Source organism: Coturnix japonica, chromosome 7 (genome assembly GCF_054131305.1).
Source record: "Coturnix japonica strain WE chromosome 7, WE-NBRP24, whole genome shotgun sequence".
Taxonomy (NCBI): Eukaryota; Metazoa; Chordata; class Aves; order Galliformes; family Phasianidae; genus Coturnix; species Coturnix japonica.
In genome coordinates, this window is record NC_140669.1 from 24,228,846 (window position 1) to 24,242,851 (window position 14,006).

A 14,006-nucleotide genomic window follows, 5' to 3' on the forward strand; every position below is an offset into this window, starting at 1 on the left:
GCTCCAAGGTCAGGACCTCGCATGTTGCCAGGCAAATTGAGCGCTACCCTTCTTAAAGACTAATGGCAGCGAGTGCGTTGTCCATAATGAGGCCTGTAGTGTTGCTCTAAGTGATTGTAATGAGCACCGATTATAAGGGGACAGATAAATCAAGATGCAGCCCTTGCTGTTGGGCTGGCTGGGCCAGCTCTACAAAGTGGAGATGGCAGTGAGGAGCTGGGCAGTCCATGGACTGAGAGTGAGAGCAAGCTGTTCTTTTGCAAGTCTGTCCTGTGCTGAGCTCAGCTCTGATGGGTATGGGGCTTTGCTTTTCTTTGCTGCTGGAGGATTGGTCCTGGTGTTGTGGCATCCCTGGGGAGGTATTGAAGATACCTGCCTGAAACATTTGGAAGAGTTCTGGTGGAAACTTACTCAAATCAGTGAAAAGCAGGGAGAAACACGAGTTTATTTTTTTCCACAGATGGTTTGTTTTCCATCTCAAAAATTATTTACTTTATATGGAGAAGCCCCTGAGAGTTCACTGTAGAGCTGTGAGATTTTTTTCCCCTTTATTTTCTCCAAAATAAAGTTTATAGGGATTTCTCAGCTGAGGAAGGGGACTGAGGAGTGCTGAGGGCAAGGGATGTGGTCAAACTGAACTGAAATGTAGGCATCACCTGGATGAGAGATCACCCAAAGACTAGTCAGAATACTTGGGAAAAATATAGATTTTTTTTTTCTTTCCCCTAAGTAAATGATTAGATATCTTGTTTTCATCCTTGCCCCACTACCCCCAGCCCTCCTAGTTTATTGCAAGAAAAGATCAGGTCTGCACAAATGTGGCCTCTCACTTGTAAAAACAAGGCAGTGTTGTGTTACAGATTAGTTTATAAATCCCTAGTGGCTTCACAGTTCAGTGCCTACAGCTGCTGCAGATGGGCCTGGGTTTTTGTCTCTTCGCTGTGCTGCAGCCGGCAGTTGAAGGAGAAAATGGAATGATCAGGTTATTAACATGTAGGCCGCGAGGAAGAAGCTGCACAATGAGAACAGCTGGTGTTGCTGTCTTGGCTGATGCAGCGGAGATAATCAAATCTTGCCTTTTTTGGGGGGTGAAGGCAGAAGACATAGTGGAGAGTAAGACAAACAACGGCTTATGATATTATATACAGGGTTTATAATGCATGTTAGAAGTTGTCAATGGCTTACAAGTTGTGATACAATGAGGCAATAAAAAAAAATAATGCTGCATGGGCCTCTAGTGAACCTGTCTGTTCAGCTTACTCTTGTCACTGTTTGGAAAAACACTTAACATTGATCAAATTGTCTTTTAGGTATTGTAAGGTGTCTGTCGAAGTGGTGTCAAAATGCTGAGTTGCAGCTCAAAAATGATGGGTTATAGAGCTACTAGGTAAAATATTTTGACAGGAGTCACTAAGGCGCGTTGACAGCATCCTCAGCATTATCTTCTCATTTTCTGTCATTTGCATCCTGTCTCCTTGTGCACAGGCACGGGAGAGGCATTGCTGCTCTCAGCCCTAAGGGGGCTAGCTGCGTCCCCTGCATAGGTGCAGCAACAGCCCCATCCCTGGGTGACTGCTTGGGACCTGGGGTCACCCCCACACATGCTTTAGAGCACAGGGGGCTGTTCTCACATTACAGCTCCTGCCACATTGCCCTCTGGCTGGATTTGTGTTTTAGAGTTTCCATCTCCTGAAGTGCTGGCACTTCCTACTGCAGTGTTCTGAGCTCTCAGAGCGGTCCGGAAGGATTTAGTAGAGTGGTAACTTTTGGACGACATTTCAAACTAACTATTGAATAAAATAGCACGTATAAACTGGATTATTAGGATCAATAGCTGATCCTAATAACTAGGAATATTTCCAACTAGAGACTCTCTTTAAGTCTGCTTTAAGTCTAGCTGATGTTCCATTCACATCTCGTCCCTTGGTGCTTAGTGAATTAACTGTGCTGACCCTCCTGTTGCAGGGCTGGCTGTGTGAGCTACTTCGCTGGAAAGAAAACCCGAGCCCAGAAAACCGCACCCTCTGGGAGAACCTCTGCACCATTCGCCGCTTCCTGAACCTTCCTCAGCATGAGAGGGATGTGATCTATGAGGAGGAATCCAGACATCACCACAGTGAACGTATGCAGCATGTTGTCCAGCTCACTCCTGAGCCTGTGCAGGTCAGAATGCTAACTTCCTTCTCAAGGAATTTTTGCAGGGGAACAGCCGTCAGAAGTAGAGAAAAGCAACTGGTTTGAGCTTCCCTGTGGTCAGCAGGTTGAAACACCGATTTACATCTGTCTGTAGGACTGCATGCAAACCACAGCTCTCAAAGTCTGAGCTCCTTGGGTGTGAGTGTGTGCAGGTTTGTGCTGGTGGCTCAAGAAGAGGGATGTGCCAGACCATGACACCACCAACAGCGAGCTCAGCATTAGTGATGTTATGGAGCTCCTGTCATGTCAGTAGCTGTGCTGTGACTGAAACAATTTAGCTGCAAAGCTGCTGGCATTTGGAGGAGCACAAATGTGTTCCTTAGCAGCAGCAATAGAAGCATACAGCTGGTTAGGAAGAGGAGCAGGAGCAGGGTTTGGTCAGTTGTTCCTTCTCACAGAACCTGAGCCCCCCTGATGCTTGCTCTGTAACTGCGTCCAACAGGCAACTGCAGTCATAGTTTGTAGTTTCTCTCTCAGCCTTATAGGTATCTCTGACAACTAGTGAGGCATGCTACAAAACCAAATGTGTGGTAGTTGTCAGAAGAGACTCAGGACTGGTTGGAAGTGAGAGCTGGACTTCAAAACTTACAAGATCCTTTCTTCACTCTGTATTCTTGTGAACCCATAATGTAAAACAGTTACCTGGTTTCATGGTGGAAGGAGAGATCGTGAAGTGTTACTTGCACTTTGGCCATGTTGCCAAACATTAGAGCAGCTGTTGATCTGAAGGCTCTCTGTGAGGTGTTGTTTTAAAAATTAACCAAAATGAATACTGCTATTCTACTGCAAAGATCTTCCATGTGACACTTGCAAGCGTCATGAAATCAGTGAGACCAGTGAACAGTAGAGGAGGAGATCAAGCCAGTAATGGGAAGAGCTTTCCTGAGAGACAGATTGTTGGGTGGGCTGGCTCTGGGAATAGTATGAAAAAGCTATTTATTCTTCTGCTCGTTTTAAGTATGTTATCTAGGTTGTCACAATTCTTCGCTAAAGTAAGGGAGTGTTACGGAAGAGTGTAAAGGCCACTGTGGAGAGAGGGCAAAAGTTTGATAACTGACAGCATTGACGATATAGGGCAGACAGATGTGTGACAGTTGTTGAAGCTCAGGAAAACTTGGGGCGCAGAAACCAAATGAATAATAAAGGGGATGTGTATGCTTAATCTAAAGAATCTGGAGTGACCCCTTCCATAGCAGGATATTGTCAGTGGTGGCCCTCAGAGCCATTTCACCTGACTGTATTGTGTGATGATTGTCAGTCAGTTGTGTTTCTCTCTGATAATCTCACGGTTCCTCTTCCCACCTTTGCACTCCCCATTATGGTTTGGTCGCAACTTGCACTGCTGTGTGACTCTTGCTGTGAACCTTGGCATTCAGCCTATGCTCTTTGTCTCTGCTCTTGTTCTGCTGCTATTAGAACTGCTGCCAACAATCTATTCACCTTTCTCAAAGATGGGAGGTTTTCCTATGTAGTCCTGCCCCTTCTAAAACACCTTTGTCTCACCAAGATTAATTATTGCCTAGTTTAGTCTCCTTTGTCTCTTCTGCTGCTGACTTCCTTCTTGATCTTCATTTTGTCTTTGCCAAGGAGAAAAATATGTGGTTCCTGGTTTTTAGGTTCTCAAAGCTTTAAAGTAGAGGAAGTGCTGTGAGTAATGAATATTGCAAGTTTCGGCTTAGATGTTCCCAAAAGTTTGTGAGATCTTGGAGGCAAAGAACTACAGAAGGGTAAAGGGCCAGACTAACGCATGGGAAGATGACTAGAATTGTGTAGATTTGAGCAAAGTAACCCAGTTCTGGTGCCCACACCAAGCAGGAAATATCCTCTAAGGGACAGTGTGAAGAAAAAGTTTCCTTGAGCTCTTGTTGGTGACCTTGATGATTAGCCTACTTTCCAAAGTCTTCTGATTATCACTTTGCTGTGTAGCGCAGGTCGGCTCTTCTGAGTGACACGTTACAGTGCATTGGAATGTGATGCATTTGTATTTGTCAGCAAGTTACAAAGCCATGGATTAATTATTTATTACAGTCAAAATATGAAAAATGAAGAAAAATAAATGGAACCAGCTGGCAACTACATAAAACAAAACTCTGGAGACCCTGGTATATGGTTGATACAGTAGGTTTGTGTTTTGAGGGTGTTGCATTTTAGAGTTATGTTTGCCCATCCAAAAAGCCCAGTAGGCTTCTGCATGGCATGCTACACCAGTGCAAGACACAGGAGGCTCACTGTCCACCTGCTACCTACTGCACCAAGCAGTTTTTGTGCCATTTTCAGTCTCTGAGACTTGAATTGTTTCAGGCAGTAAGGTTAGTTTTTTGGCTTTGCTGCAAGGGTCAGTATTAGGTAATTAGCCATGAAGAATCAAAGACAGCAGCAAGAGACACAGAACTGAGGTCCTCACACTTGCAGTCGCTGGAGATTTTGTGACACTTTACATAAGGGTAGGGGTCTTGGGCTCAACTCCTGGCTGAACTCCAGGCCAAGTAATTACATTCTGCCTATCTAAAATTCCCTCTGTAGTGTCAAATGGGGAAGCAATGCTCATTTCCTTCTCAAAGCAGCGGTGGGTGCAGAATGTCTGCTGTGGTGCTGGGATGCATTTTAGCAGGGGTAGAAACACTGAAGAGCTGCAGATGCTGTCCTGCTTCGCTTTGCAGACCTTGCTAGTGAAAAGTGCATTGTAAATCAAGCCTTTACATGCAGCCTTCAAGTCACAATGACAGTCCTCTGAAGGAAGTATGAGTAGCAGTGCCGGAAGTAATAGCAGGTGTAGTGCTGTAACATTGAAGCAGGCAGGAGTCTCTTCCCTCTGTTTGCTTTCTGCTTGTCCCCTTCTTCCTGCCTGCTCTGACAGACTTGATGTATGTACAGTGTTTTGTTCCTGGTGCTTCAGTCTCTCATTCCTCCAGTGATGAGGCAGAGCCTGAAATCGGGCCACCCCATGCTGCTGCCAGAGCTCCCTGCCACCACTAGCTGAGCCCTTACTGGGCTGGGGCACCCTTCCATCAGGCTGGAAGAACCTCCTGGCTGTCACTGTGAGGCACAGCCAAACAAAAGAGAGTGGGTGGATCAAGTTTAGCCTTTTCCTGGCACTGTTTCTTGGAAATGGCAAAGAGTCCATTGTGATGGGCTTTGCATAGTTCATATGGTGATTATGGGCTTGCGCACACCTTCAGTGAGGGGATCACCCCGAGGCTGGTGTGGTTTCTGTACAGTCACAAGGTGTGTGCAGTGGGGCAGTCGGGGTGCTGCAGAAGATGGACGGAACTTGGCTGCTGATCTTTGAGGGACTGTTGTTTTTCTTGTGGTAGGTTGTTGCCCTCTGTTCTCTTAACACTAGCCCATGCTTCCCTGTTTAGTTTCAGGCTTGGTGCTTTACAAAGAAACATTTTTTTTTCTCTCTTCCATTAGATTTTTCCTGTCAGCCATATATTAAGCCATTTAATTAAATATTTTCCTATTTCTGAAATGAAAAATGTGTACAGTGGAAGCTTAATGCACAAGGAATTCTTCCCTGCACACTTGATTTATTTGTTATTGTGCGGAGAAGTCATAAAATCTGAGCCCTGTGGAGCTCTGTGACATGGCAGTGCTCTCTGGCAGCATTGCGTGTGACCATACGGACATGCTGGGGCACGGACTTTCCTGCACATGCCAACTGCAGAGCATCCACACTGCACCTACACATTGCTGTGCAGGCCAACCCAGCCAGCCACAGCCTCTGGTATGCACTGAGTTCCTCTTTCTTCCTCCAGTTCTCTGCAGTGTGTTGCGATCAGTGTGTTCTGCAATGGAACTAAGGAAACCCATGAGCTTGCGCCTAGCTGGATCCCACAAATACTCCACCTCTGATTTGTAGTGTCAAGTTGCAGGCTGCTAGGGATGAGAAGGCATACTGGAAAGCAGCATTGTATTTTTGCACTCTTCTCATCCTCTTCTGCCACCATTAGGTGTGGGACCCTGACTGGAACTTTGACATGTCCCAGTCTGACTCTTTTTTTACATGGATTTTCTGGACGGCCATTTTGCAGCAAGCAGTCCTGATGCTTCTGTGTTCAGCTTCCTGTTCTGCACAGGTGAGAGTGCCCTGTCATGCTTTCCATTTCTCGCCAAATCCCACTGCTCCCAGCTGTTAGCTGACTTTGGACCTTCCTAGCACATTAATGCTGAGAGGTGCCTCCAGCCCCTTCCTGCTGCTAACCAGGGATTTAGTGTTTGTTACGGACATGCTGGGACACAGTAAATCTAATTTCTATCCCTTCTCCCACTATTTGTCTGCTGTATACAAGGTGACCACTCTGGAGAATAACCATGTTGCCTGACACTTTAAGATGGTGCTAATTCATTGTTAATTGCTGGGGCAGAGAAACCTGACTCAGTTGGGAAAATGATCAATCAAGCTGTTGTCTCTGGAGCGTTAAGGTGGATAAGCCACTTCTCTGGAGCCATGAGCCACCACTACAGCAAAGTACCTGCTGTTCAGAGAGCAGGGAAGCTTCGCCTTTCATTTTCTGCATAAGATGTCAGAGAATCTTCTGAAGCTGAGTTTAAGAGCAGTCAGATATTGGCTTTAAAGAAGCCGGAATGGTTTTCACATACTTTCTGGTATGTTGTTACTTCTGTAGCTTTTTAAAAAATGATATCCTTCCACTTTCTTATTTTTTTAATCCTCCAAAGCTTTGATTGAGACAAATCTGGCAATTCATTATAGCTCAGATTGCAAATCATGGAGGAGTATTAGTAAATAAAGGAAGGCACGGCAGAAAGCTGTAGGAAAGCTCTTTTGTATTGTGCGTTCATTGCAAACATTGTAGTCTTTCTTTAAATACGCATAAAATAACATACCATAGAAGTAAAAGAAATACTAATTTTGTTATCTTTTTGAGGGATGGAAGGGAAGAAATATTTTAGACATGACAATGCCTATTTTAGACAAAACAACAGAACGTGGAGCACTAGTAAAAATGGGTCAAGGCAAGTGGTGATGGCAATCCAATGAGACTAATTTCATATTCTCTTTCTACAAGTAATAAAGAAGGGAACGAACACCACAGTAGAGCTTCCTAATGAAATATCTAATTCTAAACAACATCTTAGAGTTCATGGGTCACGCAGTACATAGCGTGCAGATGGGAAAAACAGTGATACTTAAAATTTCTGCTCTTAAAAATAATATCAATTAATAATATTTAGGCAGTCATAGACAATGAGTGAAGCAAAGCTGCGCTATTCCATTGAGCAGCATAATGTGCTTAGTTATTTTTAGGATGATGTTCACAGCTCTTACTATGTTTGTGTGTTACAGTAGATTTCATATACTGGAAGTCAGGACTGGGTTATCAGGGAAACCCAGACAAAAACTACTTTCCCAAGCCATGCCAGCTCTCTGACTTGGTGCTTGGTTTTATCCAGACCTGGCATTGATGGGTCAAGTCCTGTGGTTCATTGTTAATGTCTGCACCCTCATATTTTTGCTTGTTGGTCATTTCTCTGCATCCAAAAGACAGATAATAAATGATACCCACTGCTTTTTGTTTCTGCCATCTCCACACAGTGGGCAGTGATGTCTGCTCAGACGGAGTGACTAAGGCAAGTTGTACCCAGAAAGCCCAGGTGGACTTTTAGAGGTATTTCTATCACAAGTTGATTTATTCCACTTGGGAAGCTCAAAGCTTTGGATTGAGTAGACTGCAACCGGAGTATTTATTTTCTCTTTCCTTTAGATCTTTAGGGGAAATCATGTCAGAGCTACACCTGCCAATGTGCAGAATATCTGCCTTTCTCAATTTTTACCTTTACTCTTTCTTACGAGAAAGAAGAATAATGGTCAGTGTTGGTATCTCCTTTCAGTCTAAACCACTGAAAGATGACTGAAGTCAGAGAGACTCTGAGAGGGTGGCTGGGTGTTATGGGCCAATGCTCCCCAGCAACCTGTAAGTGTGAAGCCTTCCCAGACTGCTGCCCCTGAGCTGCTCACTGGTATTGCTGCAGTGCTTTGGCAGATGTACCATGTTGGCAGCAAGCTCTGGCTGCTTGTCCATCCAAATGCATGGCTGCCTGGTGAACACTCTGTTGTCCACTGTTTATCTGACAGTCTGTGGTTACTCAGGAGCCTAGCACAAGTTCTGACATGGGCAGCAAGAGCACATATCTGAATATTAGCCCCTTATATTAGGCTCTGAGGTATCCGATAGAGTTTCTTATGATAGTTATCCTGATTGCAGTGGAAAGCTGCTGAGCTTTAACTGCTACAACCAAACCTACCCATTGCACCTTCTCAGCTGTTTCTGCTTAGTATGGATATCTAATACACTGCTGACTTGTATTAACTTTAAGCCCATGATTCCCCTTATAATGATAGTGAGGAGTGCACTTGCAGTTCAAGCTGTACTGCTTCTGCTCAGAAATTAAATTTAGGTTTATTAATCCAGTCTTAGTTGGATAAGCTTAGTTGGATAGTTGTATTTTTTCAAAGGTTGTGATTTTAGCCTCACTGTAGTTGTAGCCCCAGTACGCCAGAAGACCACACATCTTTTGCTTTCCCTAACAGACTCACAGAGCTGTACAGCCACCTCAGTGCCACCTGCTCCCGAGCATCCCATTTGGTGCAGAATGGACCAAGAGCAGGGACTGAGTGAGGCATGAGCGCTCAGTGGGAAGCTGCCTGCCCAGCTGGCTGCTTTGCAGAGCTCCTGCAGCTCTGCTCCTGCTGCCCCAGCTCCCACAGGAGGCTGCTCAAGGCAGAAAGCCATTCAAACCTGAATGTGCCGATCCAGTGCTATGGAGACTTGGCAGGAACCGGCAGGGTGATGTTGGTCTGATGCGTCATCTCTTCAGCAAATTACACTGCTGTAGCTTTGGCCCCTGCCGTCTCACACTTTTGCCTTTCACACACAATTTGGCTGGGTTTGGCCCTCATTTCTTCCAGCACTGGCCCTGTTATAAATGTTAAGCTGCCAGTGTTGTAAAGAGTCATGGTACGTTGAGGATGAGCAAACATCCAGGGCAAGATTACTAAATAAAGCTCTTTAAATTCACATAACCTTTGAAGCTTGCGCTGACTGGCAGCAGGCAAATCTGGAAGGCTGAAAAGCTGCTGGCCCAGCCTCCGTTCCATTTATTTCAGAAAATGTTTGCAGTTAAAAACATTGCTCTTTTTCATTTCATTTTAATAGTCCTTGAATACTCTCTATTCCTCACATTTGTATATAAATGATAATATCGGGCTTTAGAGATGTGTGTTCATATAGGCTATTGGTTGCATGCAGCATTTTATTCTCCGACTCCTTACAGAAGTCTTAGGATAAAGTCGGAGTCCCAGATCATCGCAGCTGGCAAAAATTACATGGGGAGGGAAACAATATTGTACTGTGCTATCCGAGCACATTGCACTTTTTGTCCCCCAAAGATCTCTGACAGAGAGCGAGCTGCTCTTCCTCTCACGTTGTACAGCATCCCCCAAGAAAGCTGCGGCTTAAACGGCAGCTTCTGGGCAGTGCTGGGAGCCAGGCAACAGCAGAGCAAGAAAGAGATGCTTGCTCTCCCTGCCCTGGGCCACTCTGCTCATTCATTTGTTGGTGTGGATTTCTCTCTCTCTCTCTTTTTTAAATTTGGATTGGCTGGAAATGCCCAGAGACTGCAGAATGTGCTGGGATTGGCTTTTTTCAGGGACAGTGTGTGTGTGCGTGTATACATGTTGTCCCGTGTTTGTATGGACTTTTATAGGAATTACGGATTGAAACAGGAAATGATTCTGTGTATGCACTATTCTCACACATTGAGTATCCAAAAGTACAGTAGCACATATTTTTTCTCACAGTCATCTATGCTTACAGTGTTTCAAAGAATATTCCAAAATATCTTGGCACAGACAAAGCGAAGCTGTTTGCAAGATCCCTAGCTGTGGGACAACAAAGGCTACATTCCGAACACACATCACACATGACTTTAATAAAAGTCTTAAACAAAAAAGTCAGATAATGTATTTAGAAAACTGAACTTAACCGTGTATGATGCCGGTCACATTGTGGGAGGAGAGAGGTATCCAAAACTCTTGGTCAGGCTTAGGAAAAACTAGCCTCCTCAGCCTAGCTTGCAAAAAGTTTGGCAACTTAGATTTCTTTTTACTCACTGGGGTTCTGGTAATTTTGAGATTTGAAACATCCAGGATATGGTAGAAGTACAGCAGGTTTCTGCCCATAAGATGTAGGAGCTCGCTCCTTTTCTATGCTCAGTTGAGAGTGCCTGTGGTGGCAGCTGTGGATCCACCCAGCTGCAGCAGAAAGAGACACTCTGAAATTCCAGGACTCAACAGGCCTCTTACAAAGATCTGTCTGGACAACACCGCGCCAGTTAAGTGCTATGTTATTATTATTATTTATTATTTATTTCCTCTCCTATTTCTTCTCTTACCAAACAAGCAGGAAATGTCTTTGTTCTTTCATTTTAGAAGTGAAATAAATGTATTCCCTGCAGCTTTTGAAATTTTCATAATCCATAATAAATAAAATCATATCTAATAGCATAACTGCTTTCAATTGGCAATGTGATCTAGATGCATTGCAATGGCAGAAACATAAATAGTTACAGCCTCTGAAAGCCTACTTCCTATTTGCTAAATATACTTGGCTCGCTTTAAATTCCTTTGTGTGCAGTCATTAATACAATCCTCTTTGACAGCATTTAATTAAAGTGCTTTTCTCTATTAAATTCATTAAAACTTTTTTTTTTATATACAACTGTTTCCCAGACACTGAATGTTAAGGACCTGTAGGCCTCTCTTTAAATAACTTCTCTCTCTCCTTGTTGTAAATTGTTAATTAAATTTTACTTAGACTGTTTAAAGATGGCTTGGAAAAGAGAGACAGATTTCAGGATATGGTCTCAATCATGTCTGACTTTTTTTTAACACAGTTTTTTTCCATGTTGCTGTAGACTGTGTGTTATATTGTTTATGAATGTTGCTGGAACCACACAAAGAAATATCCTTAAAAACTCATTTCTGACACAAAAAACACATCTTTTTCGTGCAATTTCATAGCCTAAGAGGGGGAATAAGGAGGGAGGAGCTGCTCAGTATTAATAGATTATTGACAGTTTAATGTCTTGGCACCTAGACAGCCCATAAGGTATAATAAACAGGAAGCTGTCTGTTGTGAAAGCAGTCAATAGCGTATTCAATCAGAACCTTTCAGTTAATTGCTGGTTGACCTCAGAGATTTCCTTTAAGTGAAACTGTCCTTTGCTCAGATCTCATCTGGTTTTCAGGGTTTAATTTGAGAATGCCCCATCCATATGGTAGCTGATGTGTACAATCCTGCCTGCATTTTTGCTTTCTCCCATGCACGGCATCACAGGAGCCAGCGCCTGCCTGGAGCTTCACAGGACACGTGGACATGCATAGCACGTGCAGTCCCTCTGAGGGCTGTCAGTGTGGCCAGAGCCATCACAGTCCTCAGGAGAGCACCGAGGCTGTGGGGATGGGCACCGTGCCACACGGTGAAGCTTGCACAGCATTGATGGCAGCCTGGGACTGGGACACACAGTGGGGGCATGCCGGTGGGCACCAGCAGCGTGGCTAATGCAGGCTGGGTTGTACAGCACTGCCAGGAGTTTTTCAAAGTGTCTGAGCTGTTTTCCAGTGTTTTTGAATAGAGCTTGGCATGCAGTGGCATAGGAGAGGGCTGGCACTACTGCACTCACACCCGACCCCACCACACGCCATGGGTGCACATCGCTCTGCTCCCTGGCACAAGCACAAGCCCAGACTCATTTGTACTTTGTTTCCCTAATTTCTGTACTTAACTGTTCTAATTTCTTTTGATTGCGTTTCTTGATGAGATCTAGATAAGCTATAAAGGCAAGCAGGCAGGAAACCGCACGGGCAGGCCCTGACCCTGACTAACTGGAAACCGTCTGCTTACTTGGGGGAAGCTGCATGGAAATGTCTTGTAGCAAGACTGCTGTTTGGGTTTCTCTTCCTTTCCCTCCAACAGTTGCATTTGAGTGTGTGTTTTTCCTAAGTGTGATGAGGGAAGCTCAGCTGCAGCAGCCCTTGCTTGGGTTTCCCAGTGGCAGCAAGCACTACTCTGTGAAGGAAATTCCTCTGCACCAGAGCTTGCTTAATTTACTTTTCATTCAGGCAGGAGACTTTTTTTTTTTGTCTCTAGATCTTGCAGCTATTGTGTCTTTTAGCCACTTATCATGAATTCAGACTGTGGTTTGCTGAAAGGAGTATTATTACTTTTAATCTCTAATTTTGCCCTGGTTTTCATTGATTTCTGTGGTTGTCTTTGTCCGTCAGCAAAGAACAAACTGCTTATGCGTTTTTAATGGCCTGATTAGCACCAGGAAGCACTGCTGACTTGGAGTTATGTTGCTCCTGCTGTCCCCTTGTTTAAATGAGATCAGGCTTAAGAACGACAAGCTGCTCCGCTTGGGGTCCATTTAAGCCCAGTGTGGTTCCCTCACTGAGAGAGGCTGTAAATTTCTGGGATTCATGAGCATCAAAAAGGTGATGAGGAATAGTGGTAAGATGATGCCTCCTCTCCTGAAGAGGCTTTTTGGAGAGAGTGGAACAAAATACTGTGAGTCAAACTGGAGCTGAGGAGGAGATCCCACATATGTGTGTGTCCCTTTGGAACATACATGCTTTATGGCAAGATGTCCCTAGCCAGAGATATTCAGAGGGACTTTCTGGCTTTATCAGGCTTACTGACCAAGCTGCTAATCAGTGTTACGCAGACCAACAGGCTCCCACATGCAATAAAAATCATATGCTTTATTGGATTTTGAGATAGGAAAGACTCGCATCCTGTTCCTTTTATAAACTGTGTTACGTTTTATTCTTACCCACCAGTAAACCTCTTTGTAAATGTGACCGTGAAGTCTGTAGGAAGTTAGATGGCTGTGAGTTTCCATCCTTGGTGGTATGGCCCAGAGCTATGGAGGTGCTTGAGCTGAGTTTAAGAAATTGCTGACATTTCTGAACCACAGAAAGAAAAAAAAGTTGATGCTTTTATATTTATTTTCCATTCAAATAGGAAAAAGAAGTTTGCAGCAGTTTAGAACAACATAATCCTTTAAAGGAAAATGGAAAGGTAGAGTTGGAAGGCCAAAAGCTGTTCTGAATAAAAGCAGCCAGAATATGCTGTTTCATGAAAAATGCTTGAACTTGGTCAGAATATTTCCCCTCAATCAGGCCAGCAGCTTGGCAAAGTAGGCTTCATTTAGGCAATATCCGTCACTCAGTCAGAGTTTTTGACGGAAAGAAAGATGTTTGGCAGAAAAATGCCATGCAATTCTTATCTTAATAAAGCAAAGAATGGTGTTTCACATCTCTAGCAAAAGCCTGGGGCTCCTCACGCACAGATCTGTGCACGCTGCATGCTTGTGTCAGCCTGGGTCTTTCCCCTGCAGTTGGATGTATGGTGTCATGCAGGGGGCTGGCCAGTCATCAGGGCTCTCCTCAGAGGTGGTGGGAAAGCTGGAGATGGGTCCCAGTGCCACAGCATCTTACCCTCTGTTGTCCTACATAGTAGCCCATTAATTAAAATTTATTATTTTTTTTAAAGTAGCCCATTTATTAAAAATGAAAAGTACCTTTTATTTCTCAACTGCATATTTTCTTGTACTGTAAAGAGAAACTGCAGGTGCTGCAGGTCGGAGACTTTCTGTAAAGCCTTTTTCTTCCAGCATCCATAATCTACAAAATAGGTGCAGGTCAGGGCAGAGAGCCACCGGGAGCGCTTACACCAGCTCAGCTCCCTCAGCTGCCAGAGGTGCCCACCTTTTGCAGAGCGTAACCA

The 14,006-nt window shown here is 44.3% G+C and overlaps 1 protein-coding gene across 6 annotated transcripts in view; it reads left to right on the forward strand.

Moving 5' to 3' along the window:
- SATB2 (SATB homeobox 2) overlaps nt 1-14,006 on the forward strand; it is a 124,948-nt gene that overhangs the window by 98,484 nt on the left and 12,458 nt on the right. For all 6 annotated transcript variants that reach the window (XM_015868181.3, XM_015868185.3, XM_085553393.1 and 3 more), the window contains exon 10: nt 1,966-2,163. In XM_015868181.3, coding sequence (XP_015723667.2) covers nt 1,966-2,163 — 198 coding nt within the window. The remainder of the gene's footprint in view (nt 1-1,965; nt 2,164-14,006) is intronic.